This window comes from Heterodontus francisci, chromosome 36, assembly GCF_036365525.1.
Source record: "Heterodontus francisci isolate sHetFra1 chromosome 36, sHetFra1.hap1, whole genome shotgun sequence".
Classification (NCBI taxonomy): Eukaryota; Metazoa; Chordata; class Chondrichthyes; order Heterodontiformes; family Heterodontidae; genus Heterodontus; species Heterodontus francisci.
Window position 1 is genome coordinate 31,034,214 of NC_090406.1, and position 21,180 is coordinate 31,055,393.

Below are 21,180 nucleotides of genomic sequence, written 5' to 3' on the forward strand. Positions count from 1 at the left end.
CTACTTTCAAAAGTCAATTAAAAGACTTCTCTAATCAACTACTTTTTCAGTCTTGCCCCCTATTTTACTTACTCTTTCTCTCTTGCTAATTGTCCATTTTTTTTTCTCCTTGTAAAATTCTGAGATGTAGGGCTGACATAAAGAGTTCTATAGAAATGTAAGTTGCTGTTGTGTATGGTTGTTGGGTGACAGCAGACTAGGTTCAGCTGTGATGGCCCCATGGTTGAAAAGCCTGCTGAAAATCACTAAGTTCACACGTTAAGAATGGTCACTTGGATAAGTAACCAGGGACTGGTTGGCACTTATATAAAATCAGCACTTACAGAAGACAAAGGGAGTAAACTGGCTGCCTAAATACCAAAGTTTCACATACTCATTTGGTTCAAATATTTTTTCCTCTGTTGCTTTATCTCTTGAAAAGTCACTTCTTTTCCTCAGTGATAACGGTGACCGGTAGGTCCCACTCTGTCCAAGAACGCTCTCATCTAGTTCCTTCTTTACAGATTCTACACTCTGAAGAAAGCAAAGAAGTAAAGCTGACATTAGTGTGATAGGGTCATGGCTGAGAAAATTAGAAGACAACAATTCTGCATTTACTGTCACTAGCTTCTACATTGTATCACTCCATCCTACAGTTTTGTGTGAAAACAGCAACATAACAGAACTGGACATTAACTGAAATGGTGTCCAAGTAATCTGACTATAGCAACATTTTATCTGAATAGTATCAAAAAAGAACGTTATGGAAACTAAAGCAGTCTGAAGCTGATGATTGTGCTATTTATTTGCACTCAAAAACCAAACAGCAGTTGGAAGTATTACCTGGCCTGGGTGCTTCAAGGATTCAAGAGAAGTCTTTTCTCTCTTGCAGACATAACGCGTAACAACAGGGTACTCCCTGGATCAGCTGCACTGAGAAAATTGGCCTTGCCCATTGAGGCACTCAATGCATCCAGGCCTTGCCCACCCACACAAGCCTGGAAGAGCTGTATTATGGAGTTAAATATATGGATTTTAAGAAAGCGTTTGATAAAGTACCACATAAAAGGCAGTTTAACAAAATTGAGGCTCATAGACTAGGGGGGGGTCAGTGTCCAGTTGGATAAAAAATTGGCTTAAGGACAGGAAACGAGTCATAGTAAATGGTTGTTTTTCAGACTGGGAGATGGTAAACAGTGGTGTTCTCCAAAGGTCAGTGCTAGGACCACTGCCTTTTTTGCTATATATAAATGACTTGGATCTTGGAATAGAGTAGAATTTCAAAATTTGCTGATGACACCAAACTTGGGAGGAGTGGCAAACAGTGAAGATGATACAAACTTATTCTACACAGCGAGTGGCAATGACCTGGAACCCACTGCCCATGAGGGTGGTGGATGCGGAGACAATCAATAATTTCAAAAGGAAATTGGATGGGCACTTGAAAGAAATAGACTTGCAGGGCTACGGGGATTGAGCTGAGGAGTGGGGCTGACAGGATTGCTCTGCGGAGAGCCGGCAAGGACTCGATGGTCCGACAGGCTTCTATCTATGCAATAAATGACTCTGACTCTAAAAGGCCTGCTAAGAGTTTTCCTTTAGCCGGTTAAATTTAGTCACAGTCTTATTCAGTGTTGAAGTCCACTTCTGGACACCAGCACAACTCTCTCTGGCAGCTAGTACAAACAAACAAGTGAAGCAGGTGCAATGCTGTGCTACAACTTTTCTATACTATTAATTAGTGATTAACAACTAGATGTTTTGAGCACTTAAGTGTAAATATAATGCAGGTTATTAAAAGAGTGTCTCAAATCTTTGTGGTTGTTCCAGACAACAAACTTTGGTTACACTAGCAATGAATGTTTCATTATTTGCTGCTCACAAACCCACCTGGTTGACTTTTGAACACATTATATGAAACTCAGTTAGTGATTCTGCCTGTTTTCATTGAACTTTAATAAGCTAAAACTGGATCATTAACAGCTGCTCCAACTCACAATGTCTCACATAAATAACTCAAAAATATATCATGGCTTTTCAAAAATGTGTGTCATTATTGAAATTTATTCATTTTCAGGTTCCATCCTCAGTCTGTGCTCGGTTTGTGAATCTGAGGTGGGAGAGAATCAGGCTGCAACAATTGCCCTCTGCAGGTTTAGAGAGGGGAAGAAAAATCAACCAGAGTTCCTGCCCCGGTTGCTTTCCAGTGACCCTATTGAAGTATATGACTGCAGATGTTGGACGGGGTCAGATCAGAATTGACCGTGATTCCCCACATTTGAATAGTTTGCCAATACTCGAGATAAGCATGAAGAATGGTCACTTGGGTGAAGTACTGGTGGATCACTGGTAACCACAGAACCACAGCCCCACACAAGTGAAATGTCTTCAGAGCACAGCGTTAGAAAACAATTCTGTCTTAATATCTCACGGTGTCTGATATCTCTTTTTAGCTATTTAACCTCCTCACCAGATGGTATTTTTATTCACACACTGTTCCCTAGGAGACATCAAAAAGCATCAGTGTGTTTAACTCTGTGATGCTTACTAACTTGAAGAAATATACACAAATGAATAAAAATTAAAGGCATTTACATAAAATCTACATATTCATACGACATTTTTCTTCTTTAAAAATTACAGTGCTGTGAGAAAAACCGCCAGATTGTCATGCTGCATTAATATATTAAATGATTTTAAAACTGTTGCACTGTAAAAAAAAACTTCTAAAATATTATTGATTTAAATATAATCACTAGACTGGATTTCTATTCTTTATTCGTTTGCCTGCCACATGGCTATCCCCAGGACAGCTGATTTCTGCCTGTGAGACTCGATACCCAAACTCCATAACTACCGTGAGCATAGACTTCCATCTTCACCCAATCCAGCTACTGGAGCTGATTCTCAATGGTTATCGCTGTCCAGCAATGTGGCTTCCTTAGAACTTTATCGAGAGTTGTGCCTTTCAACATCTTTTCCCAATTTTTGAAGCAGCAGCTACACAAACTTGATTTTACACCAGCAGGAGTTGTGTGCACTGCTGTCAATGTCTCGGCCACTGAGATTTTGGAACATTGCTCCAATTGCAGCAAAGAGATACCATGAAAGCTGCCAGGTTCCAACTGGTTTTCTAATGTCCTTTAGGTATGGTAACTTGCCATCCCTGCTCCATCTGGTCTGGGGGTTACACTGAGTCTTGCCCACACTTTGTGGTTGACTTTGAATGCCTTGTAAAGTGGTCCAGCAAGCCATTTAGTTGCTTAAAGAAAACTGTCAAGCAACACAGCAATCACCATTGCCACAAAGACTGCAGTGCCACCTTCTCAGGACAACTAGGGATGAGCAACAGATATAGCTTTGGCAGCATTACCCAAATCCCCCAAGAGAAAGATAAGAAAATAATGTCCATCTGGCAGGTGAGGTTTCTCGGATAGTGGGACAGGTGTGTGACCCACCGACATGTTTATGTGAGTTCAAATTACACTCCAGAGACTTGAGTACATAATCCAGGCTAATGTCTCAACGTAGTACTAAGTGAGTGCTGCACTGTCTGAGATGTCGTCTTTTGGACAAGACGTTAAACTGTCTGCCCTGTCAGGTGGATGTAAAAGATCACATGGAACTATTCTGAAGAGGAGCAATGGGAGTTCACCCTGGTGCCCTGGCCAATATTTACTGTTCAATCATAGCGATAAAACAGATGATCCAATCATTGTTGCACTGCTGTCTGTGGGAACTTACTATGCGCTTTTCCCTACATTACAACCAGTACACTTCAAAAAGTACTCAGTTGCCGGTAAAGTGCTTTGGAACATTCTTATGTTGTGAAAAGTGCCAGGTAAATGGAAGCTCGCTCTTTCTTTTACTCCGGACAATTCCAGACTTTATCTCAACTGTTGTCAGGTCGGTGTGGGTGGGTCACACTTGATCCCAGGAGCAATTCCAAACTCAGAAAATGGAAGCGGCATCAACATACAGAATACAGCAGGCAAATATCTTACACAGGGTGGCAGTAGTGCTACACTTGGCCTCAAGGCCCCCAGATTAGGGAAGACAAAAATCACCCTGGGCTCCTGCCCCCAATAACCATCTACTGACCACCTGCTAAAAAGTGTGTGCATGTGTGGATCATGAGTGGAATAGCTGTGATGCACCCCCCTCCCCACCACGGACATGGGCCTAACACTCAGTAGGTTAAGTGAAAATGGCTGTTAGGGTGGACTACTTACGAGCTCCTGGCGGACATGGAGCCATGCATTGGTAATGCCTTCTGGGGTCTAGGAAGTGTGGGGGATGGGAATTGTTAAGAACAATAAAACTTTAAAATTCCAAACAACCAAATTAACCAGGTGATACATGTGAATCTCAGAGCAAATAACATTAGTATCAAATTTCATTCCACTTCTTGGGAGTTTCATGGAACAGTAGCACTGTTATAAGCTCAAATTTGTACCAACTCCAGGCAAAAGTTTGTCTCCCTGCACAGATTCAGGCTAGTAGAATAATCGAACAGCCAGCTCCTTGGCATTTGCAGTCACTTCTGTTTCATTCAGAACAACTTACAACTAGCATGCTGCACACTGGTGCCTTTGTACTGCTCCCATGCTGTGCTTGCACACAACCTTAGTACACCTTAGACTAGTTCAGAGTGAGCACTGTGACTCGTACAGTTAGCATCAACACCATAAAATGCTCAAGGAGGGCTTTTCCTCTTTCATCAACGCTATGGACTGTTGAATAGGTCACACCCCTGAACACCCCGCGATCTCAATCAATCTGTTCATTCACTAAATGATTTCTCTGTCGTTGGTAGTTTTCTTTCCAGCTATGAATTGCCTATGCTAGAGTGTCAAGGGCCAATTTCCCTGAACCACAGTCGCAGTCTGAGCCATCTTGGTTCATGATTTTCTACAGAAACTATAAATGGAAATACACAGGCAGCACATTATTGGCTCTGAATCTGTGGGAAGTCATGCCAGTTTAAATGGACTTCTCATCTCCTGAAAACACTAGTGTCACAGTCAATAACCTCATACAGACAGTTTCTCTTTCAAAATAAAAAAGTTGTATTCTGTGATGTAAAGCTGCAAAGTTCTAATAGTAAAGGTCAACAAAGTCATCAGAAAGTTCCCAGAGTAAATTCACCATCCAAGAATTAGACCTTTCCTATCAGTCATCATCTTTGAGCACAAAATTTCTACTTCAAAGTCCAATATGCAGTAAATGTAGAAAACAAATTAACTGAACCTGACTTAACTGAAAGACTCAGTTTTCCTGACCACTGAAAGTTGCAATTGTCAGGAAATTGTATTTAAAGATGGCACTTTATCAACTCTCACTCCACCTCCCGTGACTGAAGGCTTTGATTCCACAAGCCCATTCAACCATCAGTATTTCAAGTAACCAATACTCATGCTTCAGCTACGACAGAGTGCTAGCAGAAAACAGGGGCAGGAACCTAAGCTCATTCTTCTCTCTTGGAGGGCTGAGAAGGATAACTGTTATCATCTTCTGCTGTGCCAGATGAGATCAAATTAGAGTCCAGACTAAGGATATCATACAGAACAATAAAGTCTGGATGAAAGAGATCACCCAAAGATCATCGGCTCTACTCGATCCAGAGTCAGCATAAGATTCTTTTATAATGAACTCAGTTGATTCCCTTACATTAAGTTCCTTTCACTATCTCTTCCGAAATAATTGAACAGTGCTGCTAATACTTCTTTAGCCTCAGTCCCAATTCTCAGATATTGAGCAAACTCCTTTTAAAGGCACCAATGAATCCTGAATCAATGTTTTTACTTGGGTTCTGTTCCACATCCACTATCCTGTGGAATTTTATTTTTTTAACTTCTAATCTCAGCAGCACATGGATTTTGTGAGGTCCTCCAAGTTTGCACCCATCTTTCTGTCCTGCAACTGACACTGTACTCCTCCGGGATCTTCATTCTTAAGAAAATACCTCCATCAATGCGCCCTCTGATATGCTGCCCTCAAACAGCTTCTGGACTTCACTCGCTGCACCTATCTCCAAACTCGGACAACAGCTCATTGATGCTCCAGACGGACTCCACCCTACCTAAATCATTGTTACCCATCACATGTCCTCTGACTTTGTCTCCAGATCCTTCTTATCTATTTCTTATTTCCTGTTTACAATCAGGTTTTTATCTACCTTAACTTTTATCCAACCAGAGCTATGTAATTTGAGCTCTTCCACATCCATTCGCACGCGCATTTTGGCTGCTGCTCCGGATCCAAGCCCTTCAACCTATTCCACTTTTGCACTTTTCTCTTTACCCCTCCTAGACCCCTCTCTTCCATTGTCATGCCTCCTTTCACTTCCGCCATCCCAATTCCCTACCCCAGCCTTCAGTGATCCTCAAACTTCCTGCTCTTTTGCCACTGTCCCAGGCTTGACTCCCTCTTAGATAAACCTACAGCTTCCCTCTGTGCCTCTCTTGGCATCCTCCGACAGGCTCAATGAGGCACTCGGTGCTGACTCATGATGAACAGCAACCCCCAATTGCCCAATCCCACTCTCTCGTCGACCTTCCCACCAAATCCATCTGCTGGGGGCTGATTCTTGCCAATCTTCCTCCTGTCCAACTCACCCCCACCCCCCACCACTGATGACCCTGTGGACTCTACCAGATCAGCTCTCACCACCCCTCTCACTTCAGAATGTCCATTCATTTGTGAACAAGGCCCTTGCCATCCATGAACTTATTGTAGATGATTACATCGACATCATGGCCTTAACAGAAACCTGGCTGAGCAGTGACGTCACCTTGTCCCTTAATGATGCCACCCCAGCTAACTACATCTTCCATCACTTGCCCTGCGAATACTGTCGCGGTGGTGGTGTAGCGCTCATCATAAGATCACACCTTGGCTTAGTCATATAGAGATACAGCACTGAAACAGGCCCTTCGGCCCACTGAGTCTGTGCCGACTAACAACCACCCATTTATACTAATCCTACATTAATCCCATATTCCCTACCACATCCCCACCATTCTCCTAACACCTACCTTACAATTTACAATGGCCAATTTACCTATCAACCTGCAAGTCTTTGGCTGTGGGAGGAAACAGGAGCACCCGGCGGAAATCCACGCGGTCACAGGGAGAACTTGCAAACTCCGCACAGGCAGTACCCAGAACCGAACCCGGGTCGCTGGAGCTGTGAGGCTGCGGTGCTAACCACTGCACCACTGTGCCGCCCTTCTCCTTTCAGCCTTGTTCCACTCCTCTCACCTCTTTCAAAATCATCATTCTCTACTGCCCACCTAAGTACGATAACAATTTTCTCAGCAAGATATCTTCACTGCTTTCCTCCCTCAGCCTCTGCACCGAACCAACTCTGTGATTTCAACCTTCAGCTCAACTCCTATTCACAGCAGTGAAACAGCTACATCTGTTAAACCTTCACAGATAAGACCCAGTATTTAACACTTCAGCACATCGACCTCCACTGGTATTGCAAGAACCTGCCCATTGTGCAGCAAACTATCAACACAAGCCTCAACCAATATATCTAAGGGTCATACAGTGAAGAAAGACATTAAGCACAAAACACTGGTGCAGGTTAGACACAATCATAAACAACAATTCGGCATGACCAATCAGTTCAAAATGAAAACTGCTGCTTACATTTAGAGAGTATTAGGGCCCCCTGGTGCATGAGTGGGTACACACACCACTTGGTATATTGTGCAGAACCACAGAGACCTGGAAATTCCCAGGTTCCATCCCCAATCTGTGCTGAATTAGCTGATGTCAGTGGTAACGGTGCTATAATTGGCCTCAGCGCCCTAGGCAAAGGAAAGGGAAAAAAATACATCAGCTTACGTTCCTGCTTCTAATCTTGAACCAGTGAGCCCTGTTGGAAATGCCTGTGTGTGGATGTCAGGTGATGACAGTTAATCTGGGATGCTCCATAGCCCAATCATCTGCCAACACTCACTGGCCCAGGCTACGTATTACAAAGTGGCAGCAGGTAAGATATTACAGGTCAGCCAGCAACTATGGAATCAGACTCTAGCAAGAGTCAGCACTTTCTAGTGAGGAGGGGAATTGGAAAAGAATACTTAAATGGTTTGTTCTTTGCTGGACTTTCTGATCAGTGATTTTCTTTGTATGTGTGAGGTGGAGGGTCTTCTGACCAGACTGCTCACAGACCTATGCTTCTGTTTAAAGGTTTGCTTAAAGACAAAACATACCAGATTTTGGAGTTTGCCAACATCAAACTGTTCAGAACGTGTAAACACACCAACAGGAACATCCACAAGGAACATCACGGAAAGTTTAAGTAATAAAAAAAGATACAAAGTCCTAATACAACACACCCTGTAGTACACACCTTCTAAATATAGCAAGCTTGTTAGTCATTCTGCAAATATTTATTATTTGAGTTCAGCGTTTTGTGAACATTTGGTTTTTTAGGGCAATTCTTCATTAACGACAGATAACAACAATGCAGAACACTACAATTTCATTGAAACATATCACTTTATTGTATAATTCCATTTCAGTTTCAATTTGCAATCCATGTGACAAGACTTTAAACACAGGTATCCAACCTGTAGCATGGGCTACATGCCACTACCCAAGCCCAGACTACTCCGTCCCTATTGCACTTACATTACTTATTCACTCGTTTGTTGTGTTTGAATTCCTGGAGGTTTGGAGAAGGTTGTTCTTAGCACTGTTGTCCCATTGGTAGGTAAATCTTAAATCAGAACACCAAGTTCTATTAACACCAGCAATTTGAGATCTATGAAACTTAATGTGGAGATGGATTTAAACTTTGTATGTAACTCCAAACCTCCACAATACATAGGTATATGGCCCAAGATGATACCTGTGGTAGCCAGATTATTAAAAGAACTTGCTATTATGTCGCACCTTGTCATGTCACTGAGCAATTCCCTACATGACTTCATATTATGAACTGCATTGTAGTGCAGTCACTGTTAAGCAGGAAACTATGACAGCAATATTGCACACAGCTATGTCTTACACACAGCAAATGACATTCAAGCCCAGGTAATCCACTTTAAGTGGTGTTACCTACCTGAGATATAGCTTTGAAGGCAGTGGTTTTGCCAATCTTCTCCCCACTCTTGCTGACCGATTCTGCAGACTGCTTTGCTGATTTTGCTGCTTCTTCCACTCCTTCCCTTATCTTCTTACCGATATCAGATTTACCAACTTCATCTAGACTCTGTGGTATAGAAAATAGCACATAAACATACTAAAAACAAATATTCATCAAACTATATTCTTAAAATCAGTCACACTGAAAACAAGCTGATAAATTCTCTTCCAGTGCTAACTCTTTCTCGGCTATAATTCCACAGGTACCGGTAGTCCTTTTGGTACCCTAGCCAAGTGTTCATTCTTCAAGTGTGAGTCTAGACAGTGAGTATCAGCAGTCTATTCAACCTTGAATCATATCACAGCCAGGTCTGTCTTGCACTTACCGGACATCCACTTACTTGCACTTTGCATAGGAATCACAGCAGAGATCAGTAGTAATAACCCCGATTAATTTTCCCCATTCTAACCCAGGGGTGTTGTGGACAAGTGCACCACACTTATTGTTAACCCAAATGAAACCAACTGACTCTCCAAAGGGAGTGGCCAAAAAATGCATTTTGCTGTGCTTGTCTTTGCTTTCAACCCTCTCTCTCCCCATACTTAGTGATTTGAATTTTAATTTACACTAAGTACCCTTTTCAATATCTATTTTGCTCTTTACTTATTTGAAATAGGGTTGGGACCCACAAATCCTTAAAATCACTCCCTAAATGGCTAAAAATCGTGCTCTGAGAGCCAAACAAGAGACTGAGCAGCGTAATTAGATAACTTCACTGGGGCAACTGGATCAGAAAATAAGGTGAAAGCTCAACTGACACTCATTATCCTAAATCATCTGAGTGCACAAAGAAATAGTTCATTCTTCATCACCAGGAGTTCAGCATCACTAAAACAAGTATGGTATTGGCTGCACTGGACACATCAGACTAACATAACTAAGGAGAACTTCATCAGCCAGGGCTCGAGGCCCTGTGTGTACAAAGAACAAAGAACAGTACAGCATAGGAACAGGCCATTCGGCCCTCCAAGCCTGCGCCGATCTAGATGCCTGCCTAAACTAACACCTTCTGCACTTCCGGGGCCCATATCCCTCTATTCCCCTCTATTCATGTATTTGTCAAGATGTCTCTTAAACGTCGCTATCGTATCTGCTTCCACCACCTCCCCTGGCAGCAAGTTCCAGGCACTCACCACCCTCTGTAAAAACTTGCCTCGCACATCCCCTCTAAACTTATGGAGTTCTTATGGAGATGAGAGAAGAGAAAATGAATGGAACTCATGCCGCACTACCAGATACAATGAAGCTGAGGGTCTCCAGTCCTATGAATATCTCATTTGAGAAGCAGGAATCGAGAAAAATAACTTTCAAAACAGTTCTCTAATGAGGGGTGTTCCTGGTATGGCCTTCAGCTAGACTCACCTCTTTAACGGTTTCTGAAAACTCTTCCAACTTCTTCTTAAGAACTTCTGAGGTTTTGACTGTCTCAGATTCAATGGTTTTCTGAAAAATAAGCACACAATTTAATCTTAGTAAAATTACAAATTTGCAGCTCTAATATATGAGAAATAAAAAAAACTTACATATTTTTTCCTTGCTCTCTGCAGAGCCTCTGATTCTTCTAATCTTTTTGCTTCATCTCGAAATTTTTTAATGCTATCCTTCATTTCTTTGTTTTTTGCTAGTTCCTGTTTGATATTGTCCAATAAACCAGAGAGAAAGCCCTTCCTCCCCTCTGATGCGTAACATCGAGTCTATAAAGAAATAAATTAGAAAATTTAAAGCAAACTCAGCAATATTAATTTATAAATCTATCAATGCATCGTCACTCAGCCTTCCTATAGCTGGTTTCTCCCTTCTCCATCCTCTCCTAAAAGGTACATTCTGCTCAGTGTGGTAGGGACTGAGATAGGCATGGTGGCGCAGTGGTTAGCACCGCAGCCTCACAGCTCCAGGGACCCGGGTTCAATTCTGGGTACTGCCTGTGTGGAGTTTGCAAGTTCTCCCCGTGGGTTTTCGCCGGGTGCTCCGGTTTCCTCCCACTGCCAAAGATTTGCAGGTGATAGGTAAATTGGCCATTATAAATTGCCCCTAGTGTAGGTAGGTGGTAGGGAATTTGGGATTACTGTAGGGTTAGTATAAATGGGTGGTTCTTGGTCGGCACAGACTCGGTGGGCCGAAGGGTGTGTTTCAGTGCTGTATCTCTAAATAAAATAAATAAACATAGGATTAAAGCATGAAGACTGTCATTTGGGATGTATTTATGCTGATAATGTCCAATCACCAACAGGTGCATCATTAACATAGTACAGGCAAACCATTACGATAGTGGATGAAAACCTTGCATTTAATGCAGGCAAACCATCACTACCAGAACCCTGATCATACCCCGAGTACTGCGTTCAGGTTTAAGCACTGCAACCAGGAAGGATTTATTAGCCTTGGATTAGATACAGCACAGATTCACCAGAACTACACGAGGCCTTAAAGGGTTAAATTCTGAGGACAGATTGCATAAACTCGGCTTGTATTTCCTCCCATTTAGAAATTTCAGGAATATCTCATTGAAGGATTTCAAATTATAAAAAGATCACATAGAATAAATACAAAGAAGTTATTTCTTCTGGTGGGGGAAATACAAAACAAAAGGGCACAATCTTAGAGCTAGGCCTTTCCTGGGTGAAATCAGGAACCACCTTTTTCACACAAAGGTTAGTGAAAATGCTGAATTCTTTCACTCAAAAGGCTGTGGATGCTGGATCAATTGACATTTTCAAGACCAACATTGACATTTTTATTAGTTAAGTGTACTAAGGGATATAGATCAAAGATGGGTAAATGGAATTGAGGTACAGATCAGCCATGGTCAAACTGAACAGCTTGACGAGCTGATGGGCCTACTTTTCCTGTTCCTCTGTTCCTACTACAGGGGCAGCAAACCATCACCACAGTACAAGCAAAGAATCACTCTGTTTGAGATGAACCATTATGACAGAATGAGAAAACCTTATGGCCAGTGTTTTTTTCTTTCCTATATTCCAAGAGACGTTGTCAGTGCAGCGGAAAGTCCAATGGCTCAGTGAGAACAGCAGCAACTGGGCAATCCCAAGTCATATCTCTGCATATGGATGACAAAGTAAAAACAAAATTATGCTTTTCTTGCCGGCATGGTGCACATTACCTGAAAATGGTCTATAGAAGAACGGTTGCATATCCTGTATACATGAGTTCTGTTTAGTGCTGGAACTTGAGACCTTGTAGACAAAAGGTAAATACTTCTTGCTAGACATAGCTGGGGAGAGATTTGTAACAAACATACTAATGAGAAAGAACCTGCATTTATTTAACATATTATCACGTCTCTCAGAATATACAAAAGCACTTCACATACAGTGAATTAGTTTTGAGTCTAGTACTGTTGTTACACGAGTGAACATGGAAGCTATTATGCCACAGCAACATATCATAAACAACAATCATATCAATGGAAAATTAGTTTTTTTTGTTAGTTGAGGAAGAATGTACAGGAAACAGAGAACTACTCCGCTTCGAGTAGTGCCATAGATGAGGTGGGCCAGCATATGACCATTCATAACACAAGAAGAACTTGTAAAGAACCTACCAAATATGAATACCATTGTACTGTAATATGTTAAAATGCCTCAAGTGCTCTGCAATTGAATTACCTTTATTCAGGTGTAATGACCCTTATTCTGTCGGTAAATGCTGCAGCCATTTTGCACCAGAAATATCCCACAAACAGCCATAAGTTCATTCATAGAATTGATGATCCATCTCGACCTCCTACTGAGGTCCCCAGCATCACAGATGTCAGTTTTCAGCCAATTCGCTTCACTCCACGTGATATCAAGAAACAACTGAAGGCACTGGATACTGCAAAGGTTATGGGCCCGGGCAACATTCCAGCAACAGTACTGTGCTCCAGAACTTGCTGCACCCCTAGCCAAGCTGTTCCAGTACAGCTACAACACTGGCATCTACCCAGCAATGTGGAAAATTGCCCAGGTATGTCCTGTACACAAAAAGCAGGACAAATCCAACCCAGCCAATTACCGCCCCATCAGTGTACTCTCGATCATCAGTAAAGTGATGGAAGGTATCGTCAACAGTGCTATCAAGCAGCACTTGCGTAGCAACAACCTGCTCAGTTTGGGTTCCACCAGGACTACTCAGCTCCTGCCCACGTTGGTACAAACGTGGACAAAAGAGCTGAACTCAAGAGGTGAATGAGAGTGATTGCCCTGGACATCAAGGCAGCATTTGACCGAGTATGGCATCAAGGAGCCCTAGAAAAACTGGAGGCAATGGAAATCGGGGAAAACTCTCTGCTGGTTGGAGTCATACCTAGTGCAATGGAAGATGGTTGTGGTTGGTGGAGGTCAATCATCTCAGCTCCAGAACATCAGTGCAGGGGCTCCTCAGCGTAGTGTCCTAGGCCCAACCATCTTCAGCTGCTTCATCAATGACCTTCTTTTAATTATAAGGTCAGAAATGGGGAGGTTGGCTGATGATTGCACAATGTTCAGCACCATTCGCGACTCCTCAGACACTGAAGCAGCCTGTGTAGAAATGCAGCAAGACCTGAACAATATCCAGGCTTGGGCTGATAAGTGGCAAGTAACAATTGTGCCACACAGTGCCAGGCAATGACCATCTCCAACAAGAGAGAATCCAACCATCTCCCCTTGACATTCAGTGGCATTACGATTGCTGAATCCCCACTATCAACATCCTGGGGGTTACCATTGACCAGAAACTGAACTGGAGTAGCCATATAAATACCATAGCTACAAAAGCAGGTTGGAGGCTAGGAATCCTGCAGCGAGTAAATCACCTCCTGACTCCCCAAAGCCTGTTCACCATCTACAAGGCACAAGTCAGGTGTGTGATGGAATACTCTCCACTTGCCTGAATGGGTGCAACTCCAACAACACACAAGAAGTTCAACACCATGCAGGACAAAGCAGCCCGCCTGATTGGCACCCCATCCACAAACATTCACTCCCTCCACCACCGCGCACATTGGCAGTAGTGTGTACCAGCTTCAAGATGCATTGCAGCAATGCATCAAGGCTCCTTGGACAGCACCTTCCAAACCTGCGACCTCTACCACCTAGAAGGACAAGGGCAGCAGATGCATGGGAACACCACCACCTGCAAGTTCCCCGCCAAGCCACACACCAGCCTGACTTGAAATGCGATCACCATTCCTTCACTGTCGCTGGGTCAAAATCCTGGAACTCCCTTCCTAACAGCACTGTGGGTTAAAGCCTGCTACCTGACCGAACCCGACAGGATCCAACGACATGTGTCGGGTTCGGGTTGGGTCGGGTCGCACTTCCGGGTCCGGCTTTCCGGCTCGGTTCGGGCTGGACACACACAGCAAGAAGAGTTAAAAGTAAAAAACGTACCTGAGCTGGGAGTCCAGGATGTCAAAGAAGGAAACTCTGAGTCTGCGTAGTGAGCGTCTCTATGACGTCATCACGCACATGCTGCAGCTTCCTGAAGATTGGGAGGCACAAGGTAAGTAAAGGGAACGTTCCGGTGGCTGGGTCGGGCTTGGATCGGGTCGGGGTCGGGCTCAGGCTCAGGAAAAATTGGAGGGACTCGGGCCAGGTCCGATGTGGCTCTGTCAGGTTTTTTTTCCCTGACCTGAGCAGGCCTTTACTGTGGGTGTACCTATGCCACATGGACTGCAGCGGTTCAAGAAGGCAGCTCACTGCCACCTTCTCAAGGGCAATTAGGGATGGTCAATAAATGCTGGCCCAGGCAGCGATGCCCACATCCCATGACCGAATCAGAGAAGAATTGTCACTTCAAAAAGTTATGAAAATCTTTCAACTGTTTGATAGAATTCTTGATAATTTGATTCTTGAGCTTCAAATATCTGTACATTTGTGGCTCTTAAGTATCTTTTTATTCCATATTTAGCCAATAAGCTGAGATGGTTTGGACTGTAGCATCAAAACCAATAGAATTGGTCCTATTAGGTTCTACTCTCCACCCTACTGCCATGCAATGCACCACCCAGTAAAGTAAACCAGCTAAAGCAGGCTGGAAAGGTCACAGAAACCAAGGATGATTTAAGGTAACCAGCAAAAGAAACAGAGACAAGATGAGGAGAATGTTTCTTACGCAGCGAGTTTTTATGATCTGGAATGCACTTACTGAAAGGTTGGTGGAAGCAGATTCAACAATAGGCGGCACAGTGGCGCAGTGGTTAGCACCGCAGCCTCACAGCTCCAGGGGCCCGGGTTCGATTCCAGGTACTGCCTGTGTGGAGTTTGCAAGTTCTCCCTGTGTCTGCGTGGGTTTTCTCCGGGTGCTCCGGTTTCCTCCCACAAGCCAAAAGACTTGCAGGTTGATAGGTAAATTGGCCATTATAAATTGTCACTAGTATAGGTAGGTGGTAGGGAAATATAGGGACAGGTGGGGATGTTTGGTAGGAATATGGGATTAGTGTAGGATTAGTATAAATGGGTGGTTGATGGTCGGCACAGACTCGGTGGGCCGAAGGGCCTGTTTCAGTGCTGTATCTCTAATCTAATCTAATCTAATAACTTTCAAAGGGAATTGGATCAATACCTGAAGGAGAAAACTTGTAGGTTGATATGTGGAAGTGAGCAGAAAGGCATGGCACTATGCTTGATGGGAAATTACGTCTTATCCCTGACTAAAGCCCTAAAGGAACTCCATTCATGGGTCAAGATGGCCCACCACGATCTACCCTTACTGATTAGCCCGTCCAAAATACAACCTGGAAGTTATGTAATGATTAAAAACTGGGTAAGGAAAGGGTTGGAGCCTCGATAGGAAGGGCCCTTTCAGGTCCTACTCACCACGCCCACTGCAGCTAAAATTGAAGGGAGGAGTGCTTGGGTCCACCTGCACCACTGTAAGATTGTTAGCCAATAAATTATTAAGAAAGATTGTTAACCTACTCCTATCCCCAGCACTGTTCCCTACAGGTATTAAAAGGCGACGAGCCAAGATGAAGACCATCCTGATTGTCCCCTGCATGGTTATGATCGGAATCCTCTCGGCGGAAGGGACGAAAAACGCCTGTCGTCGCAACCAGCCTCAAGACATCTTCCACCTGTGCCAGGACGACGTCCTCCGTTGCCCCCATCCACGGAGACAAGGAGTTGGCTCATGGAACGTGACGGGATTGGCCGAAAACGATGGACTGCTGAGGCGACCCAACCAATCTAAACGATTGAAAGGACAATTTGTATGGACACTGCCTTGTTTCCGGACTAAGTGTAAATTTGATTTTGTATGCAAAAGGGCCACCTAAGCAAAGGTAAGACCATGCCGGACAGAGAGGGAAGTTAGGGAAACAGAAGGGAATCTTGAGGAAAGACAAGGGAGTGATAGGCATAGGCCCCGAAGGAAGCGTCGTCCACCAGAAAATACCCTCTCATCCCTCTTGACCCAGAGGGAGAATACCACTCTAACAAAAACCATGAATCTCTTTCTCCGAACTCACCGACGCCTGCATGGGCCAGGACAAATTGTCTGTTATCCGGATCCCTTATCTGTGGCACAATTGTTTTCAGTCTCGCCGCTATGGGGGCGCACTGAGAGAGTGGTTCACTGCCAACACGACACGTTGATGCCAGACCAGGTCACTATCCCTTATGACTCCGATTCGGCTCCTCCGGCAAACTGCCTTCCCCTTCCCTGGGACAACTCCCATTCACATGATGGCATGATTGCTAACTACAAATATTTACCCAGGAATTTTACCAACAATATGGACTCACGGTCCTATGAGAATTGCTTCCACGGGAAAGGGTATGGGTGCATGCCAGTGGATATAAAAGAAAACATAACATGCCTGTACACCACCTGTACTGATCAGCGATGTAGGGTAACTCGGGCCAATGCATCTGCTATGACACGACCTGTATCCCGCTGACTGCGGGCCTCCAAGTACTCTGTGGCCAAGCGAACGGCTCCCACATGGTCATCAAAGACAACTCATTCCCCATTACCTCGGATTCACGGTGGATCTCGGAGAATTGGAGGGATTGGGCCACAGGGGGATCCCTGGTGAACACCTATGCCAGTTGCAATCACAGCTTATATACAGACAAAGGATATTTCTTCTTCTTTAATGGTACAGCCACCAACATCTTATCACCTCCGTTCCCAAGACAAGTCGTCATCGGAACCCTGGTCCCCACCACGGTACCCTGCCCCTCAAAATGGAACCCTCCCAACAGGTTGGTGTACAGGGAGGCATCAGCAGAGTTTTGCGAAAACTGGAAGAAACCCCCAATCTTGGGACCAACCCGAGGACATTCGGCAGGATGGGGGATTCTCAGTATGATTACGATAGGAGGCGTAGGGGGTGGCTTAGCTGCTAACAACCGTAATTACTTATCTGTGGCCTTACCATCCTGGGGAATGCAACATTGGGAGCTCTTAAGGCAATAACGGAGGAATTGTCCGAGTTGAGATTGTTTACCATGCAAAACCGGTATGCCCTTGACTACCTACTAGCCCGCAAAGGAGGGGAATGTGCAATAGTAAAAGGGAAATGCATCATGGGGGTCCGGGATCAAACCGCGAACATTACTAAATTTATGAATCATATTCGAGACCAACTACACGATCTGAAAGACCCTGGCCCCTGGGGAATGTGGGGATTCGGGGGATGGACAGATTGGATCATAAACATGGCCATGTATTTGGTCGTTGGGATCGTTTGCATCTTTACAGGCATAGCCATTCTCAAATGCGTTCTGGGACGAATGCAGGCAGCTATGGAACAAATAGGTGCCCCAAGAATCCTAATGGTACGCACTCACGAACCAACCACCGGCGATGCAGAGCTACAGCAAGAAATGGAGATACAACGGAAAATCCTAATGGATGACGACGAATAGGACAGTAGGGACTGGTACCCTCCGGGTGTTGAAGGCTGTTTCTAGACAAATAGAGACCATCAAAGGCACCTAGGTGGGATCAAGGGAAGGATTCTTAAAAGGGTTTTGAAGAATCATGGGGGGGGCTGTGAGAACAGAATTTTAGATTTTAGAAATTTTAGATTTTAGAAATTTTAAGAACAGAATTATATGGGGACATTTAAGATGAAATAATTAATCAATCATGTATAACTAACAAGCTAGCTTCAGTGCTGCAGGGAGGGACAGCTTATCAGTAATGACTTCATAATTTCAGGGCTGCAGAGGCAACTGATCAGCAGAAAGAGACATTAAAACTAGATCAGCAGAGAGAAGGTTATCATAGAATGATAAAAGGAGGGAATGTGGAAGTGAGCAGAAAGGCATGGCACTATGCTTGATGGGAAATTTAGCCAAGTTAGGAATAAAAGCTTGTTTTTGTAGGACAAGGAAATAGATCAGCAGAATTCAGCATCTGTATTTGTGTAGTCACGCCGGCAGGCTGCAGGCAGTTAATCGCACCCCTTACCGGAAATAGACTTTAGAATAGACTAGACATAGGTAGATTGTGCAATGATATTAAGAACACGATGGGCTGTTAACCTCAGTAATAAGTATGTAAAACGAACAGAATGTACTGCTAAATGTGCTGTTAACCTCAATAAATGGTTTAACAAAGAGGTATAGCACGAAGCTGAGTTGTATCGCACTGATTGGTTGAACAAGGAGGTATAGCATGAATCCTAAATGTATAAACGATAGTATCTGTAACACGAGGGCACTTACTCTGGTGGACCCGACAGACTCTGTTGGAGTCAGTACCGTTGTACCAGACTAAGTCCGCTGGCTAGTGCACAAATAAAGTAATTGATTTTAAATGGTGTCGAGACTTCTTTACCTATACAGGTCTGAACCGATTCTTACAGATAGGGAAAGGACAGGGAAATGAGACTAATTGATAGATCTTTCAAAGTGCTGGCACAGACACGATGGGCCAAATGACTTCCCTTTGTGTTGTATCATTCTATGATTACAACTCATGATCCTGATGCCTTAACTCTAAGACAAGTGGCCAATTACTTTAAATTGAACAAACCTATTTAAATTCAGTGAAGAAAAACTTTGAAAAGGGCAAATCTATACCAAAATCTTGTTTTTTTTTGCCAATTTTCTCTGCTCCTGTAGTTTGTTGGGGTACGGTTCCATTGGTGTTAGTCCCTCATTATTCACGAGCCAGGATTGTGAGTGTTGGCAGTGAGTTGACTGCCAGGGACATTGCAGCTGAATCAATTGAGTCTTCACATATGCATTTTTCAACTGAATCGCTGGATAGTGATCTGCAGCAGTAAGATTGACTTATTCTTCCCCTATCCTAGGGGTGCTGAGTCCAATTCTAAAGCCCCAGGCTGAGGTCAATGAACTCAATACAGCTCAAATCACATTTTAAGCTACATTGTGGAGATTGTGTCTCAGTATACCACTCCAGAAATATTTCCCCAAATAGAAATACATGGACTAATCTGAGAATCAAGATTGGGATTTTGAAAATGTCTTGTAAGCCAGTCTTCAATCCTGAACCATCCTAGTTAAGCTATCTGATCTTAGCCAGGATGACAGAGAGGATGCTACAAATGATCTCTATGTACCTTGGCTGTGTGGATGGTTGGATGGTTGGGGGGTTGGGGGGGGTGGGGTGCATGGTGGGTTGCCGGAAGAGTCTGCCAGTGTTTCCACTCTAATGGTTAACACTCCAGCTGGAACTTTGGATTAAGTCTTTCAGTCTAAATTAAAATACAACTTACTAACATTAGTTAGAGCTGGAGCCCTCGTACTGAGCATGTGTTTTACTAAACATACTTGCAGTTAAATCCTTATTAAAAGCACGCAAAGGTAAAGAGGAAACTGAATGCTGAAAATCAGGAGTAAAAACAGAAAATACTTCAAATACATGACAGGTCTATCAGCAACAGCAATGCAGATTATCATTTCCAGTGGGGCCCTTCCAGAAACATTCATCTATCTTTTCTTTCAGATACTGACTGAACCGCTTTGTATTTCTATCATTTTTAAATTTGATTTCAGCTAAATTCACATGCTCAGTTTTTGATTTCATAATTTTGATATCACATCTTTAAATCCTACCAGCCTAATTTGCTTCAAAAACTTTCCATCGTTATCTCTCACTATTTAAAAAAATCTAAGCATGCATCATCTAATCAATCCCTATTGCTAAACAGAATTTATTTTTATATTGTAAAAAAGCAGTCAAATTCTAGGAATCATCCTAATTGTCTCCCAAACTTGTCCAATTCATCAATGTCGCTTTGGAAATTTGGTGAACAAAACTGAATGCAATTTTCTAAATGCAGTTGACACTAATACATTAGGAATGCTCGGCAGCACATGTCCAGACTTCACAATCCAGACAGAAAACCTCAACATTTAATCACTTTCTTTAGGACTGTGTCGCTGCTCCAAAATTTTCAATAAAACTGATAAACTCCCACAGCTTCAACAAGCTCATCAAGGTACTGAGCACAAAGCATACAGCATGTACAGACACCATATTTCACAATTCCAAGACATTTTAACATTTTAAACCATTCAGATTTCGGGTCACTGACCCGAAACGTTAACTCTGCTTCTCTTTCCACAGATGCTGCCAGACCTGCTGAGTGAATCCAGCATTTCTTGTTTTTGTTTCAGATTTCATCCTGCTCTGTGAAGCCACATCAGTTATCACTAAATTCATCGGTCGTGATGATGTAATACATTTTAACAGTGATCAGACGCTCCAACCACAAGTTGAGAGTCAACTTCATACCACTGGAGACAAAGCTTACTTATACTGCACAGAAGAGTGAAATGGCTCGTTAGCCAATGGGCTGGCTTTAAAATCAGGAGTCAGAGGAAGAGACATCCATTTTCTGGCCCTTTGATATCCAAAGTGCTTATATGTGATCAAAAGGGAACAAGATCAGGTTCGGCTCTAATGCTTTCTCTGCCCCAACCGAACTGAAGTGTCTGCCAATACCCATTGTTTAGGTTTTAGAATAGCCAATTGGGTTGATAGCAACTGTAGAAACATACTCCAACACCTTCAGTAGAGGAGCAAAGTATAGGCTTGTCAATGAAGATATCTGCGCTCATCTAATTCTGGAC

At 43.4% G+C, this 21,180-nt stretch overlaps 1 protein-coding gene across 1 annotated transcript in view; it reads right to left on the bottom strand.

The window, feature by feature from the left end:
* timm44 (translocase of inner mitochondrial membrane 44 homolog (yeast)) overlaps nucleotides 1-21,180 on the bottom strand; it is a 71,721-nt gene that overhangs the window by 38,990 nt on the left and 11,551 nt on the right. The window contains exons 2-6 of the mRNA XM_068016448.1: nucleotides 12,267-12,377; nucleotides 10,669-10,839; nucleotides 10,508-10,588; nucleotides 9,062-9,211; nucleotides 374-513 (exon numbers count right to left, since the gene is read on the bottom strand). Coding sequence (XP_067872549.1) covers nucleotides 374-513; nucleotides 9,062-9,211; nucleotides 10,508-10,588; nucleotides 10,669-10,839; nucleotides 12,267-12,377 — 653 coding nt within the window. The remainder of the gene's footprint in view (nucleotides 1-373; nucleotides 514-9,061; nucleotides 9,212-10,507; nucleotides 10,589-10,668; nucleotides 10,840-12,266; nucleotides 12,378-21,180) is intronic.